This window comes from Saimiri boliviensis, chromosome 20 (genome assembly GCF_048565385.1).
Source record: "Saimiri boliviensis isolate mSaiBol1 chromosome 20, mSaiBol1.pri, whole genome shotgun sequence".
NCBI classification, from domain to species: Eukaryota; Metazoa; Chordata; class Mammalia; order Primates; family Cebidae; genus Saimiri; species Saimiri boliviensis.
The window spans coordinates 20,887,981-20,906,068 of NC_133468.1; the positions used below are offsets into that span (position 1 = coordinate 20,887,981).

At 34.2% G+C, this 18,088-nt stretch overlaps 1 protein-coding gene across 2 annotated transcripts in view; it reads right to left on the reverse strand.

The window, feature by feature from the left end:
* Window positions 1–9,857, reverse strand: part of GABRA1 (gamma-aminobutyric acid type A receptor subunit alpha1) — a 54,519-nt gene extending 44,662 nt beyond the window's left edge. Inside the window, exons 1-3 of one of the 2 annotated variants that reach the window (XM_003934741.4) lie at window positions 9,411–9,857; window positions 6,935–7,023; window positions 3,442–3,554 (exon numbers count right to left, since the gene is read on the reverse strand). In XM_003934741.4, the coding sequence (XP_003934790.1) occupies window positions 3,442–3,554; window positions 6,935–7,008 (187 nt within the window). In that variant the 5' untranslated portion in view covers window positions 7,009–7,023; window positions 9,411–9,857. Of the gene's footprint in view, window positions 1–3,441; window positions 3,555–6,934; window positions 7,024–9,195; window positions 9,293–9,410 lie in introns of those variants that run through there. The other variant, XM_003934743.4, reaches the window with a different exon arrangement.
* Window positions 9,858–18,088: the final 8,231 nt, after the last annotated feature.

Sequence of the window (18,088 nt, forward strand, 5' to 3'; positions counted from 1 at the left end):
ACTCAAGTCTATTTAAATGTTTTTTCACTGACATTGTACATAAATTATGAACATAGCTAACTAATTTTTCTCTTTACATCCCAAATAGACTCTATTAAATTTTTAGAATTCCACATATTCTAATCCTCTGTAGCTTTCCTACCTTTAAAAATACCTTCCTAGAGATTTCTCTTTATTAGTAATCTTTTTATTTGCAGTTTCTCATGATTAATCTTATCCCTGAAAAGGCAGCCTTTTAAAATAGTTTTACAATATTTGCAAACTGTTTCCTGTCATCTAGATTAATCAAGTTATAGTTTTCATTTCTAGTTATTGAACCCAAGATATATATCTACTAAGAGCAGTACTACACCTTCTGATGCAGTGTGTGTTTCTTAAAAAAACAGGTCATGATGAATTTGCAAAAGAAGAGTTTCTTGTATTAGTCTCAAGTCTTAGCTTATCACATTTTTCTATTTTCTGATGACATTCAGAAGCAAAATCCCTGCCTTTTGCATAACGTTGTTACTATTATAAAACAAGACTTTTGTCATAAGAAAGAAGCCAGTGGCACCTTTATATATATGCAAGAGGAAATTAGCTTAGCTATGATCATAAAATTACTAAAACTTTTACTCTCTTGTAAGATAATGATAATCTCACATATTTCCTTTACATAGTCTTTTCATCTGAAGGCAAATGGCTCCTGTAGAAAATAAATAAAAGGAGAGGGCCTGTTTTGCAATGGAGATCTACTGGAATGCACATCATATTGAAAGTGGCAAAAATTTATGGTAAAGGAATGAATTAAATACTTTGAATATGCAAAAATTTAAAAAATTCACAATAATGTCAACTTAATAGCATCCAGCATTCATGGTATTATCATGTTTCTCTGAGTCTACAGCTGGTTATATTTCTCAAGATGTCTTAAAACTATGCTTAGTATTTTAAACTATAGTTCTCTAATTTCAGATACCTTCTCTAAATGCACTTTAAAATATTGATGATTCTGTAGATATACGTAATAAACACATGCCATTTTATTCCTTAAGGATTAAAAAAAATTCAAAAAAGAATATAAAAAATAAGTTTAGTCAGTATCAAAGTTTTTTCATAAATCTCAAATTCATCACATTTAAGTGTACCACATTCCAACAGGATGTTTAGAATAAAAATGGATAAAATATTTGAGCTACTTTTTTGTTTGCTTTAATTTCTATCATAATCTGAAAACTTATTGTTACCAGAAATCAGAAATATCAGAAAAAATAATCTTACTAAAGATTAAAGCACATCCACTGTGAATTTTCTCAAGTCCTGAGATTATTATAGCATATTGTTCATTTCACTAAAAGGAAGATGGCATGTCTATACTTGGAAAACTACTATTTCTGCTCTTTAAATACATATCTATTTTTTGTTATTTTCTGGGATTAAATAGATGATAAAAGTAGATTCTACAAAAATAGCAATGTGGCAATATGAATTAACATAGTTATTCTTATAAGCAAATCACCAGTATTGAAAATAAGCTTTTCAATATACTCTTAGTCTAATCTATATCTTTTCAGGGTCTATGGCTCTCCAGAGTCTAGGAGTGCATGTAAAAATTAGTTAAAGTGATTTCTGCTAAAATGATATTTGATGAAAGGGTTAATGTGTACATTTATTAAGGAGTTATTATATATAATTAGTTTGAAATGAACACTCACAGCTTGTTACTTGTTCTCTGAACAATAATATATCCACATGTGTAGATTTTAAAAGTTTGTATGTAAAATTATTTAATAAATTGAAGACTATGCACAAATCTGTCAGATAATATTCATATTTACATGTCGACATATTAAATAGAATTTTCTAAACTAGAATGAAGAGAAAGTATTAAAATATGTTGTCAAATTCTGCTGATTTTTTAGGGAATGATATCAAAGGGCAGGAAGTAGATTTAGTAAAGTGATCAGATCATTCCAATCAATATTTTCAAAAGTGTTTCTACGTAAAATTTATAAAACTAGCCTGCTATTTCTTCTTTTTATATGTTCCTCATCTAGCTAGTTTTGTAATTTATTGCAAATTTTATAAATAAAAAAATCTTGTGAAACCAATTGAGATGTTTAAAAGTACACAAGCAATATATTGCCATATCATATATACAATTAGGCTCCCTTTTTGTGACCACTCTATTTAGACTTAAATAATTTTTTTCTAAAAACTTAAATGAATACTTGCTGAAGTCTAAACCTGAGGAAATTTGTATAGTATGGCCTAAAATGAATGTTTGAAATTGATTATAAAGGACACATGGTAAGACATTTGACATATATTTGGGTTGTGTCTTTCACAAGACAATTCCCCTTAAATTTCTGAGACACTAATGACATTTGGCAGCTTCAAAATAGACCCATAATGCACATTCATGTCATTACACTATGCAAAATATTTCTTAGAAAGTGGCTGTAAATCCATGCAACCATATAGTCATAAAATAATTGCTTGAATTTGGAAGCTTTTTATGCTTTGCTTATCTGTGCTGCCTAGAGGAAGAAAAGGTGGCCTTAATATTCCCATTTAATTACTATTTAAATATTGCTATTAAATAGTTTCTACAAATGCTTTAGGAAAGGTTCACTGTCAGCTATAGTTGAGAATCATGGATTTTAACCTTGGTTCTCTGTGTGACTGAACAAAAATTTATTTCCTTGCTTCACTTGTTTTACTCTGAAATCAATATTTTGATTTGGCTCCATTAGTCTTTGTTTAACAAATAAGATACTTTGATTATCTTATTCAAGTGTTATTCAAATGTGTGCCATTCCTATAACTATTTACTCTTATTGTTATACATATTGTGTTATTAAGTGTTGCATTATTCCTAAGAAGAAATGTATCAATATAACCGAGTAATGGATAAACCAAGAAAAATAAAATTGTACTGCAGAAAATTAGGATATAAGTTCAAATGCACAGTTAAACTACAACACGATCATCTATCTCCTTCCCCTAGAGGTGGTGGCAACTTAACACATAATAGTGGATCAATATGTAATATTCCAAAATAAATGTTTGAACCAATAGAATCAAAGATACCCCTGTTGGAATTCAATGCAGGCATAGCAGTACCAGGTGAGATAGCTGCAGTCTTTGTGCTGGAAGAGATAATATTATCCCAGTTTTTACCTACATAATAAAATCATTACACAGAAAGTACTGTGCTTATCACGTAAATATAGCATCTCTTTCATGGTATTATGAGAAGTTTGTGTCTGCCTTTTACTACATATGGATATGAAACTACATAGTAACTTGAATTAACATTGAGTGATCGATTAAAAATAGATTCGTCATTAACTTACATGTTACCATCCTTATTATTTGACTATTAGAGGTAAAGTAAGGCTGTAGTTGTAAAGATTTCATGCTATTCTCTAAAACAAAAATACAACAAATGCAACCTACCTCCCAATCCTGGTCTCAGGCGATTATCATAACCATCTAGGAGTCTGTCCAAAATCCTAGTGAAGACAGTGGTATTGTCTTTAAGTTCATCTTGCAATGACTGCTGTCCATAGCTGAAAAACCATAAAGAGAAGCAATAGCTAAATTATACATTTCTACTAAAGCCTCTTTCCAAATGAAACCTTTCTCAGTTTTTCTACCTTGCTTTCTACTGAATCTTAACTTGAAAATTATTTTTCACAAGGTAAAAAAAGAATGTTATTTTTAAACTCTGGGCATTTAGTTATATTTGTCTTCATGGTTTATAAGTATTTTAAGTTTTTATTCATTAAATGTGAATGGAAAATTATAAGAAATGACTTCTGTCCATTTACTTTTTGAATTCTCAACATGTATATTACGTTGAAATGCATGTCTTCTCTGAGCAAGTAAGAATGCTAATGCACATTTTTTAAAAGTCTGGAAAACTTCTTTCCAAATTAAAAAAAGTTACCAAAATAATTTGTGTGTGTGTGTGTGTGTGTGTGTGTGTGTGTATGTGTTTTATTTAACATGTAGCAAAAGCCTAAGTTTTTACCTACCAACATCCATCCCTTCTTTCATCCACTTCTTATAGATCTGTGTTTTGGCAGGGTGTCTTTTTTTTAATTTTTCTTTTCTTTTTTGATGTTCTTGTAAGAGATTTAGATGAGAAGCATAGATCAAACGTATTTCTTAGATAATTCTATTTTTACATCAGTGTGCAAATTTCCATTCCTCTTAAGATTCATGACCCAATTATTAAAATTTGTCCATTCACAGAACTAATTAATTTTTATTATTTCTAGTCTAAGACGTAAAAAGAACCTCTAGAAAGATCAAGTTCAATAATCTTAATTTGTGGTTTACTAAGCTGTCATACAGTTTTAGAGTTTTGTTTAAGAAGGCACACCTATTTGTGAGCAAAACTTGACCTAGAATCTAGCTTTCTTCGAATTTTAGTCAGAAACTTTATTTCCTTTCTTCTGTATTTGAATAATTATTTATATTTAAATGTTACTAGTTGAAGATGCAGTTTGTATCCCTTACCATTATTAGTCTTTGTGTTTCAACCACATAGTGATCTCAGTTCAAAAATCGTGTATTTCCTACATCAATCACATTGCTATCTATGCTCCTTGAATCATATTTGATGTGATGATTAGCATGACAACTCCAAAATCCTTTGAGAGAAGTGTTTTCTATCTTAGGATGGATCACATTTACTGATATATTTCAATTATAGTTCTGACCTTGAATACAAAAGAAAAACGAATATAGGGTGTAAACTAAGAAACTGCCACAAATCTATCACTTCCATACTTTCTACTTAATACGCTTTGGGCTGCACTTCTGTGTGCTGATGCTATTGATAAATATAAGAAAAATAGTAACATTTGAAACCAGAATTCACTTACTTGACAGCAGCAAGAAATATGATCAAAATATCATTTCAAAAACAAACACTGTTTTGCAGGTAATTAATTTTCTATCGGCAAAATGCAATGGCTATTTTTCTGATGAAGTTTTAATTTGATAAAGTTACTAAAACTAAAGGCTATCCGTAATATTGGATATATGTAATATGCCTCTATGAAACAAACTTTCATTCCCCTAATTTCAACATTCATGCCATGCAGATTGAGGGCTTACTCTCTTTTGGCAAAATTAAGCATCTTGCTGGTTTTTAAATCAAATTTCCAACAAGCTAAGTGTCTTCCAGTATGTCTCATTGTGGCAGATAACAGCAGTACGTCAACAATAGTTTTATAAATGTAATTATTTATTTTAAAAAAACCTCATTGTCACAAAATCAATTGTCATGCATGCATTTTTCAAGGATACTGGAAGGTCATCTTGATAAAAATGGAAAAGAAATGTTAGAACACCCTAAGTTATAAGGAAGGCCTGATCGGGAACTCTAAGGAAGAAGCAATACAATTGGAAGAAGGAAAACACGAGATGGGGTAACATGACGAAGTAAAATTAAATTGTTAAAACAATCCTTAGAATATGGAATGTTTATTACCTTTACCTAAACCCTGTAAGTTTTTACAGCTTATATAAAATTCAGAAAACGCTTTTCTCCCTGGTTTTATCTTAAAAATGTTTCACCAATTGTTTGCATGGGAATACAAATGCTCAAAGAGACCACTGCCTTTTCCCCAAAACCAGTTCTGTTTTCCCAACTGAAGTGGAAATATTTCTTTTACGTAATTTTTTAGTGATTCTCCATCTTTACTTCTAACTTACTATGTCAAGTTGTAATTGCAAGAGAAAAACCCTAGGAATTAGATGGTTATCCATTTGGTATTAAACTCTCCTGCCAATGTAGTGTTTCCTAAACTGAATATATATTTTGAAGAGAAATGCCAGTTTCAGTACCTGATTTTGATTCCATATGAACCACTATATAATAAAACACTGTGCACTAACTCCATCTACAGGTCATTGCAATAGTAACACTTCATATAATTTTTCAAAAGCAGTAAAGACATTTAACTTCTTACATTAAGGGTATTTGATAATAATGCATGTCTGTCAGTGTTTATCATATACAATAACAAGAAAACAACAACAGACAACTTCTGAATTAAAATAAATCTTTCTAAATTCACATGTCTTTCTAGACTATTACATCTCCCTATTTTAACTCTTTAGAGTTCACTTGCCATTGCATTTTGAAGAAACTCATGTTTTTATATTATGTCTGACTTTCTTATGGGCCACAGGAACAGGCTACACACAAAAAATACAAAATCAGATAAAGAAAAATCTGAAATGCTAAGTCATTTAGTTTCTGCTATATTAATTTCCCATGCTTGATTGATTCATTAGAAAATATTTTGACGATGGTTAAACTTAATAAACAATTGGTAATTGTTTTTCAAAATTTGTTTTCATAGTAAGTACATTTAAATGGGGAAATTCGATGTTACCAAAGTTCTTAAATATTTATCTCGTGTAGCCCACCTTTACTGGTTATAAAGATAACAATTTCAAAACATGATTAAGCACATGCATTTATAGAGACATGATTTTCAAATTGCAGATACTATTTAAAACTTTCCATTTCTATATATACAAAAATTACTCTGTGATCTTTGCAACTGGCTAGAAATTTTCTTGCTGCATAATCAGCTTACACGGTATGCAACCACTAATTGGGTAACTTTTTTTATGAATTAGGAAATCACATGTTTTGTTCAGTTCCAGCTGAACAGTGAAAAGTTCAATGTAAGACTTAAATGTTGAATTAATAAGTGTCTTAACAATTGTTAGGTGTATTCTAACTAACATGCAAATACATTTTTTTTCATACTGTTCCTCTTTATTCTTAGCTGGAAATTATTGCAGTTAAGTTTTCTGAATTCCCTTAGTCATAAATGCATCTGAGGGCAATTTTCTTCCCCCTGATAAAATAAATGAAAAGTTACAGAAATTTTCATGCAATTAAAAAAAAAAATGTCCCCACCTTCTTCCAGTCAATGTGCTCAGAAGGAGTATCCAGGCCCAGAGATAGTCAGACAGACCTGGACTTTTCCTCATTGCGGGCTGGAGCAGCTGAAAAGTAGAATAAGTGGAGATCAATGTCTCTAGCAAGAAACATCAGGTTATAACCACTGGGACTGACTGAGGCAGTTTAGATGAATGCTTTGAAGTCAGGAAATGACCTCACTGGGATATGACACCTCATTGGAAGCAATGGAAACCTGGACCATCCATTCTCCACTCTCCCTTCCATTTCTCCATTCAGAAATATATCAGTGTCCTTATTCTCCTGTAAAAGAATACAAGTTGAAATGCTTTCAGGTGACAGTGTTGCTCAACATAAAAACTGTGAGTTGTTTATCTCTGGGTTTTATATTTAGAATATAGTTTAGTTTATTCTCTTCTTGATATTTATCATATGAAAATTTGAACCTTTATGATTCAAGTTTCCACAGTGAACTGTACAATAAAATTTTTAAGCTGATGTCTCTAACAGGAAGAATTTATTTAGGGATAGGATGGGATAGGTTAACATATTGTGATGGCTGAATTCCTCTTTGAATTCTGCAGGTACCTTGATTTCAGAAGCAACTGTATTAATCTCTATTTAAAAACATAGGAAACACACTGTTGAATGCCGGAGTCGTGCTTGTATTCTGTGCCTGTGACTGCTCTGCTAAATATGCTTCCTAATGTTTCTGTGAGGCTAAAGGACACACTTTATAGTCAAGCCATGTGCTGATCTCTCTCACATACGAACCACACACACACAAATCCACACAAACATGCCCACACATATCTTTCAAGCCCTCTCAAATTCTGCCAGGTTGCTGCTAGAAAATGTTTCATCTCAAACAGATGGAAGCTCGAGTGCTTCGCTTTGCATGAATAAGGGGTTCTTTTTTACCTCTTAGGTAAAGTGCAATCAATCACCATCTGATTGTTGAATTTAGACTTGGTAGTGGAATGTTGGAGAACTGGAGGAGTACAGAAAGCTTAGAGAATTAAAATTGTATATAATCTATGTGTTGAGTCCGTTTTCAAAATTCAATGTACTACCTGGATAAGGAACATATATGGTAATATTTTAATGTGCTGTAATTAATTCCAATCATAATATGAGAAATGTTAAAAGTATTTAATCTATACTCCTTAGTAGGGTAAGTGATTAATAGATTGCAAGGCTTTTAAAGCTTTTTTTTTTTTCATTAAACACTCTATAGCTTAACATGGTATGCTTTTAAATACATCTATAAAATGCTTTGTACACTCTCGGGAATCATTTAAATCACTAAAAACCATTACAAGCAGGCATGTAAGCAATGAAACATAATACATTCAGAGAAAAATGGTCTAGAGATAAGAATTGTGAGCCTCATCATAGCTTTTACTCAATTTAGTAATTTAGTGGCTGGTTTTGAAAAAGATAAGTTGACTATGACAAGAAATCTTGGATAAATATGTTAAAATACGACATCTTAATTGCAAAATTTTAATTTACCCTTTTACTAATATTTAACATTTGTTATGAGGGAAAAGCAGCTTCTCTTAGTCCTATTAAATTTTGTTGATCTTTTTAAAAACACTGAATATCCGAAGGGGTAAACAAAATACAGCAAAACCCTGAGACAAGGCACCATAGCTTTTGCCCTCCTCCGACATTTTTAAAAGAGAAAAACGTACCTATCATGGCACTTGAGTTGTTGAGTAAGAAAGTTTCTTGCAAATACAAACATAATAGTTTAAAAGAAAGGCTAAGCTGCAGTCTTAACACTTTCTACTTTCATCCCCCCCACCCCCCCGCCCCAGACACACACTCCAAACATCACCATCCCATGCCACCCATATCAAAGAATAAGTTGTGTTTTCGTGTTCTGAATGAGAGAGACCCCCTACACCAGAGGGCATTTCACCGGCGGCCACTGGAAAGGAGAAAAGAGATTTTGCAGCCAGGACCAGAGAGTGCCTTCCCTGGGATAGAACAGCGAGACAGGTTTCCTGTCTCAGCATCTTAACTTTAGATGATGGCCCCCAATGCCCCTCCCCAACTCACCCCAGCTCCCCCTTGCAGGAAAAAAAAAAAAAAAAAAAAAAGACCAAAACAACATGCCACCACCCACCCTGCGGAATACAGTCAAATACGCCTAAGAAAGCGGGGAAGAAAAGAAGAAAGACAGCAGAAAAAATAATGCTCTTATGTTGCAGCTGTTTCACCCTGAAAGAAAAACATTTCGTTGTTTCTACCTGCTGTGGGATCAGGCTCCTGTCCTGCTCGCTCCGTCGCTCGCTCGATCGATCGCTCTCCCTCTTCTCTCTCTCCCTCTCTCTCTGTCTCTCTCTCCCCACATCTCCATCCCCCCCACCCGCCGCCCCGCAACTGTAACATTCCTGTCTCTCCAGCTAGGAAAAGCCACGTTCCAAAGCTCTGTCTGTGTATCGTGGTCCAAAGAGGCACTTACCTCTGGCCCCCTCTGGACACAAGATCTCTCAAGACCGGGGAAAAGTCTGGGAGAGAAAATCGTGGAGAGACCGGAGCCGGCGCGAGTCTGCGAGTCCGGGCGCGCCGGATCCGAGGGGCGTCCTCGCTCAGCCTCTCACTCCCTCGGTCTGAGCCATCATGGACTCTGCGTGCTCCTCTGCTGAAGATTTCACACCCAAATTGGCTTCCCAATATCCAATCTGCAGCTATACAACAAAAGATTTCTCTTTACCAAGACAGTAGTAATACGTCCCAGGGCAAACCGGATGTGAAATAGGCGGTGACTTCATGCCAGAGAGATTTTATTTTAGAAAGGAAGGTGGTACCAGCCTCTGGATCTGGAGACCAATCCGCCCATTTTTTATATGCAGCACAATTTAACTTGCACCGCTCTGGCCCTAATCCCCTTCTCTCTAGCTGCAGGCTCAAATCCTTCTACAATCTGCTGCAAGCTTTCCCTTCTTGAGGGGGAGCGGCCATGGGGGAGGGAAGGGTAGAAAGGGTGAGAGACACACGGACTGCACTTAGAGTCTTTTCACACTTGCCATTTACGAACACCCGATTTTAAGGTGAGCCCATTAAAAATACAACTGTTCCGTGCAACTATTCTACCTTTGATCAGATACGAAACCACCGCCTGCATATGAATGAACTCAAGCTCGGAAACGGGGAGATGCGGGGTTACACGTGTGGGGAGAGCACTCGTCTCGCCTCTCTCCCTCACACACACACTCCCACACGTATGTCTAAGTCCCCGTGTCTTGCAGAGTCACGAATGGTGACGGATGGTAGGAGAGAGTTCTGGCAGGTAGGAAATTGGGACTGGGTTTAGAGAGTCTTTCGCGCTTTCTCAGGATGGGAGCGCTTTCCAGCCCACCTTCTTCTGTAGCTTAGAGGACAGCAAGAACAGCCCCTGAAACCCGGGTGTTGTTGTTTTTCAGTCTTTGGAGACAACTGTTTGTCTGTGTTATCATGGAGAAAACGCAGGCGCTGTTACCTCTGAATTGTGCGGGGTGCCTGGACGAGGAATATTTCACTAATAAATCACCCTGATCATTTCTAGGTTTGAGAGTCCCATCTCCATTTTCGGAATCATTTCTTTGCCTCGAGCTCCATGATTCTCGGATTAGGAAAATGGGAGAGGGAGAGGAGGAATTTTTAGAAGTCAGGACAAGATCCGCGTCTACTTTTTTTTTTTTTCTCCCCTCTGTGGCCTCTTCTATTGCCCTCACTGGTAGCTCTCCACCCAGAAATAATTATACGCTAGGAAAGGGTGGGGGGAGTGTTTCAACATCAGTCTAACTAAATTTCCAAGGAATCAGCGATGTCTGTGGTTTCCTCCTCCGATTTTGTGAATGGCTGTTTGTAGCAGAGAGCCGATGGGTGCTGTCTTTCTGGGAGCGCTTGCTGAGACCTAAAACACCGGGAGCTGTCCCTTCAGCACTTTCGTCCAGTTACGGCAGGAGGTGCTGAAAAGGTGAGGTGTCCCATGCAAGGTTTCTGGTGGATAAGGTCTGAGCTTTGCACTGGTCATTTTCTCCTAGTGAGCTCCTAGCAGAGAAGACGTTTCAGATGGGGCGGAGCTTAAGCAAGTGAAGAAAAAACCTGAATAGCCAGTCCATAACCACTTTGGGGTTTCTGATTCTACAAGTGCTTCTTGACCTTGTGCAGCAATGCAATCAGCTTAATGATTAAAACTTAAATAAGGTGATTGCAATAATAGGGGATATAAAATTGAAAACCACATTCGCGTTAGGCTTTGCTACCTTCTGAGTTTTGCGATTAAGAGTCAACTAGGAAATGATTTTAGAGATAAACTTTTGGGAGAGATATTTAAAGATTATCTTAAGATACCTGTGTTCCTGGGCAGTAGTTAATTGTCTATTATGTTCAGATATAATAAATGCCAATGTATGCTTAACGATATTCGCTGAAAAATCATGACAGCTTCCCAATATGACATTATCCAATTTGTATTTATTTGCTTATCCATTAATTAATTTATTGAGTGGTTTTGAGAATAAAACTGAATTTAATGAGATTTATAATTAACAATGAAATCCTAAGTTAACAATTAGAAAACATTATTATATTACTTCATATACAATACAATTCCACAGTTTTATCTTGTTTTAACGAAAATCAATAGTCATAAACATCTGAATTTTTAGTGTTCTCCTGGCTAAACTGTTGCAGGTCCTTTTATGATCTTCTACAAATTGAAAATAACTTTATATCCTTTATTAATGAAACATAACGAAATCACTCTACTGATTTTGGTTTTGCAAACAAAGTCACTGAAGCTTAATAATGTGAACAACAGTCTCAGAGCAATGCCAATTATATTATGGTTCAGATTAAAATTTTTATGTGTCTGTGAAACAGGATACAATTGCACAACATTTTCATACATTTAAAAAATAAATATTAAATAATTTGGGGGCTACAGTGTGTATATGGAAATGGACAAGCCTATACTATTATTCTCTTTTGACAATATGATACTCACAAGGTAGATTTTACTAGGTAATTTGCTATGAATATCAGCTTGTAATATATATATGAATGTATGTATACATGCACACATGCATATAATTTGCTTTGAGACATATGTTATTAATTGTATTTAAAAATATTCATATTTTAGTTCTCCAAAACAACTGACACTCTGTGAGTTTGTTTACCATTTTCCATCATGATGTCATCAATATATGCACATACCACTATACAATAAAATTAACTAATGACAAGAAAATATTTTATATTGTATTTAAATATTAAATATTATATATATTTTTTGATATTGTGTGTTTTGCTTTAGCCAGAATGAAGCACTTCAAACTATGTGTACATTTAATGATGTCAGTTTTCTAAACGATAATTACCATGGTGTTTAATATTCTTAGAGTGTTTACTTGGTGCCAATTAATGTGCAAACTAATTTTCATAATAATTCAATTTAATTTTCAAAATGAGTCCCTTTGAGAGATAGTATTAATATTTCTGTTTTACAGATCATTCTATAAACTATAGACTAGAGAGAGCAAAAGACTTGGCTAAGGTCACACAACTAGTGAGTATCCACACTAAAATGCAAACCCATATGCTCTGACTTCAAAGCCTGTTCTCTTCAACCACACTTCTACATTAGTTTGTTTCCTTAGTAAAATCTTTTTCATTCACTTTATGTCTATGCTTGACCATCTTTCTATCAGTCACAAAAAAACTTATCTTTGAATATTTCTTATTAATTATTTATGGCAAGACTTTTATTTTGATGATCCAGTGCATCCAACCGCAACAAAAAATCAGGCTTACTTTAGTATTTCAGAGATTTAAGCTATTTTTCTTTTGTCTCACGAGGCCAATGGCCAAGACCCTTCTAATAGTTACAAGTTTTTGGCAGAAAGAATTTGACGTCAAATTTAGAACCAGGGATCCTCGGGATGCCTAATAACTCTATCTCCAATACTGCAGTCTGGTACATTTTGCTTTTCCTGTCAATTTTAAATGGCAGGAAGCCGTGACCTAATTGATGAAGTGGTGCCGATTCTATTCAACAGAAAAATGTTTGTACTTCCTTCAACTAAATGTGAACCAAATGAGAAAAAAATAGCAAGAGTGTTCTCCTTTATTCAGTGTGTCTTTTTATCATTTACAAAATAATGTAGGGTGAAAGAGAATAAATAAATAAAAATAATAAAATATCAAATGAACTTTCGTTGAAACTCAGAACAAATTGATCTTTTAAAATATATTTCAATGGCTCAGACATATACACTGAAAGTGTGTTTTAACATTATACTGTGAAACATGGTTACCAATCTGCAGCAATATTTATACAGGTTGCATTTGAACATGAGTTCACCCACATTTATTTATATATAAATGAATATTTATATGGAATATTTTGTTACGCTTATTTAAGTAGTCCTACTTTTCTAATTCATCTGTTCATAATACAGACCACCACCTTTAATTGACTATACTAGCATATCCAGAGGCATATCTCTTCTATAAATGATATTGAAACAGTAGTTCAATAGGGGAAAAAGAAAAAAAAACGTGATTTAAGGAATAGAGTATTTTTTGTACCTTTATCTGGACATCTTTGTCATCTGGGTTATTTAGACAAATTATTTTTCTTAGTCTGGAAGGCTGGTTTGGTATCTCAGCATACTGAGAAACATGATGAATATAGCAAAGAGAAAATTTATTTATATTTGCATCATAAGTGTTTTGCACTCTAGTGGAACTTAAAAATTGTTTGCTCCAACCACTTTGACAGATCACAAAGCTTATGTAATTTTTCCCATGATCTTTACAGAAGTAGAACCCAGGTTAGCATGCCACAGTAAATGATTATGCAAGAATCTATACTTGAAGTCACAGATGTTTCATTGCTGTAAGACCCTGGTCACATTGCTGAACTTTTCTGAAGTTTTCAAAAGAAGTAATGATACCTTATAAGCTGGCGGTGGCATTACATGGGAAAGCAAATGTGAATCAGACAGCCCTCTTGTGTAACACCTAATATATATCTAATGAATGCCCATTTTCATCTCTCTTTTTTTCTCACCATAAAAGTATTCTTTTCTTGGCGTTTTAGCGCATTATTTACAGCAAGTTTAAATAACTAATAATACACATAATATTGTTCACATTTTGCATACTACTGAAACAAAATAACCACTTAGACAGGTAGTAGAACAAGCTAGCCCCTGTGCCATCTTAATCCTAGGTCCATTAAGGTGTTTAGTGAAGGACATTTTCACTACATGGGCCTTGAGCATAGAGTATTTTACATACGTTAAACCAGAACATTTGAAGAGACTATGACTCAGGATATAACCAATCACAGCAAATGCTCAAACCACAGCTACGACAATCAACCATAGGCTCCCCAAAAGACACATTTATATTATTATTCTGTAAGATGCAGCAAATACTCATCAGGAATAAAAATATGTATGTGAGAATCAGGGTCTATTTAACAGTTATGTAAGTAGGGCACTATCCAATTTTCCTCTGTTGGCAGTTTTCTGTTTATCAGCAACTCACATGTAACCCAGATTCACTCATTTTCTTTCAAGGACTTTTCTTTTCACAGATGTCTAACACATCAACCCAAGAAGACATATGCAAATTTATTCAGAGTTAGGAAAAATGATATGCTGATGATTACAAACAATTATTTATTTTAAAAGTTCAAATGATATATAAATTATTTTTGAAAGTCTTGAAGAAGAATTTTTTGACCCTGCAAATTCAGTTGGTAACTTGAAGACTAATGTAAGTCAGGAAGAAGATAAGAAAATAAATATTATTTATTGAAATGTTGTCACAACTTTCTAGATTAAATACTTTAAAATGTTGTATCCCATTTAACTTGATTGAGGAAACATGCATTTTAAAAAAATTATAGCAAAATCCAGGCATTTAAGATGTTTATGTGTTTCCTTTGGTAAAATTAAAGTGTGTAAATATATGCACACATGTAGTCTTTGTGTAAACTCTTTTTAAACCACAAGAATGTATATTTACTTATGTTTTTCTTTGTTAAATAGAATTAATACATATTCAATCAGTAAAAAAGATTAAGTTCTATTTTGCAGAAAGAAACATTGATCTAAGTTAGAGAATCAACTTAGAGATATTATATATCAAAAATAATAAAAACCATTAGGCATGTTGATAGCAAGAAATTGCATTCAGCTTATTCAGGACCTGCTGATATGTTAGGATATGTCTAATTTAAATATTTGAAGAGTTTAATGTGGTCTTATTATCCAGTTGGACAGCTGCATTTACATATTTGTTTGAAATCATAAAACATAAAACAATGACATCAACATTAAAGCAGCATTTTATAAAATAATTCATCATGCCCTGAGTGGCCATGGGATTTGTGGAAAGGATATGAAACGGAAGGATTTACTAGAATAAAGATCAAGAATTAAGACACTAATACACCATCTGTTCAATAGCTCCCCATTCTTGATGTTTACAATAATTGTGTTGTGTGGAATGAAAGGAAAACAAATTTGTGGATATAGATGCATTTTTTTCATGGCTGTACATAAATATCTCCAAACATAACTATTGCCCTTGTGTTAAATGTATAAAATGGATGTAATTATATTTTTACTATAATTTACAACTACACAAAAGAATCTCTCTTAACCTAACCCATTTCCAATTTTGCTCATAATAACATTCACCAGGATTTCTCTGTAAAGAAAATGTCATAGCCTATCCCTTCTCTCTTTCTATGTATACATAGGGAGAGATATAGATACATAAATACGGATATAAATACCTATGTGTCTATAGCTATAAAAACACTCTACCAGTTATCTATATTTATATCTCTATGTCAATAATATTGATATCTATACCTCTAAATTATACTGATATCTTTACTTCTCTCCTATCTCTCTCTCTCTCTCTCGACCTAAATAAACAGAGAGAGAGACAGAGACAGAGACAGAGACAGAGAGAGAGAGAGAGAGAGAGAGAGATTCTCCACTTGGGAAGGGGGAAATCAAGAGTTTTAAAAATAAGTGATATTCACTTTTGAGTAATTATATATCAAACAATGATAAGCTCATACAAATCTCAGAAACATAGACTGACCCCTATGAAAACTTGGGATTTGGCCCAGAAAGCATGCTCCAGATGAATACATACATGTGCAAGACCAGCCTGGCCAACATGGTGAAACCCTGCCTCTACTAAAAATATAAAAATTAGCTGAGCATGGTGGCATGTGCCTGTAATCTCAGCTACTCAGGAGGCTGAGCCAGGAGAATCACTTAAACCTGGGAGGCAGAGGTTGCATTGAGGCAAGATCGTGCCATTGAACTGCAGTGTGGGCAACAAGAGTGAAACTCTGTCTCAAAATAATAGTAATAATAATAATAAATATTTAGTTTAGAAAAGCAGTCTAATGTATTTTTTTTTTTTTGAGACAGAGTCTTGCTGTGTTGCCAGGAGCCAGGCTGGAGTGCAGTGGCGTGATCTCAGCTCACAGCAACCTCCGCCTCCCAGGTTCAAGTAATTCTTCTGCCTTCAGCCTCCCAAGTAGCTGGGACTACAGGTGTATGCCACCATGCCCAGCTAATTTTTGTATTTTTTAGTAGAGATGGGGTTTCACCATATTGGCCAGGATGGTCTTGACCTCCTGACCTCGTGATCTGCCTGCCTCAGCCTCCCAAAGTAATGTAATATGAGGCGGGTGGATCACGAGGTCAAGAGATCGAGACCATTCTGGTCAACATGGTGAAACCCCATCTCTACTAAAGATACAGAAAAAAAAAAATTAGCTGGGCATGGTGGCACATGCCTGTAATCCCAGCTACTCAGGAGGCTGAGACAGGAGAATTGCCTGAACCCAGGAGGCGGAGGTTGCGGTGAGCCGAGATCGCGCCATTGCACTCCAGCCTGGGTAACAAGAGCGAAACTCCGCCTCAAAAAAAAAAAAAAAAAAAAAAAAAAAAGGAAAGGAATTTGGCACCAAAACTGTTCTTCTTTTTTCTAGGTTGATTATTTACAGAAGTTAAGTTTGGCCACTTCTTTGAATTTTAGTATGTTCATTTGTAATAGAGTTTTAATGATTTCATTTTACATGGAATATTCATGAAATAATACCTGTAGAGTAGTTAACAAAATATTCTCCACAGTTGGTAGGTATGGACTGTTAACACAGGCACTACAGTGTAAAAGTCCATGATAACAATTAACTTTTCCTAAATTCTTTGCTTTCTGAATAATGAAATTAAGATTTTGCACATTGCAACCAATTCATTTGAGCCTTTGCAGTTGAACCACCACACTCAAACTCAGCCAAAATTTATCATTTGGGTTTTTTTCATCATACAGTTGTGGTCTGAAGAAAGGAAGCATTGGCATTTGCAAGGAAAGTGAATTCATTATTTTAGAGAAACTCAACTCAGCAGATGGCAAGACCAAAGACAGCAAATGCTTAAGGCACAAGCTATTGGAAACTCAATCTTAACACCGCAACAGGAGGAAACATCTTTCTCTGTCCAACTTCTGTTCAAGTCTTTTCACTAATAAGACAACAACATTTAGATAAAGAAAAGAAAGAAAGAGAAAGAAAGAAAAAAAAAGAAAGAAAGAAAGAAGGAAAGAAAGAAAGAGGGAGGGAGGAAGGTAAGGAAGGAGGAAGGAAGGAAGGGTTTAAAATTCAAATCAAATAAAATGGAATGCAAAACAAATTGGATGAAAAACAATAAATGAGAAACTAAAGGAAACTAACATATGCTTGCCATTTTTTACATGTTTATTAACAACTGGAGTAGATATTGCTGAAGCAAGAAACAATTCACAAAACATCAGAAAGGAATGCCAAAAAAGAAGCCATGTAGTTTGGATTCAGCAAATTCAGAAATTAAAAGGAAGTTTTACTAGAAAAACAAAACAAAACAAAAAGGCACGCTATCATAGAGGTTCAGTTTGCTATCACAGTTTTTGTTTTATTTATTTTTGTAGAATATTCTAGCAGGCAAGTTCACTCTATTATGAATCAAGTGAATCTTATCAATGTTCTTAAATTCAAAGTAAACACAAAAATCAACTATGATTGCATTGAAAACAATGCAATTGTTTTATAATTTCTATACAGACCAATTTGAA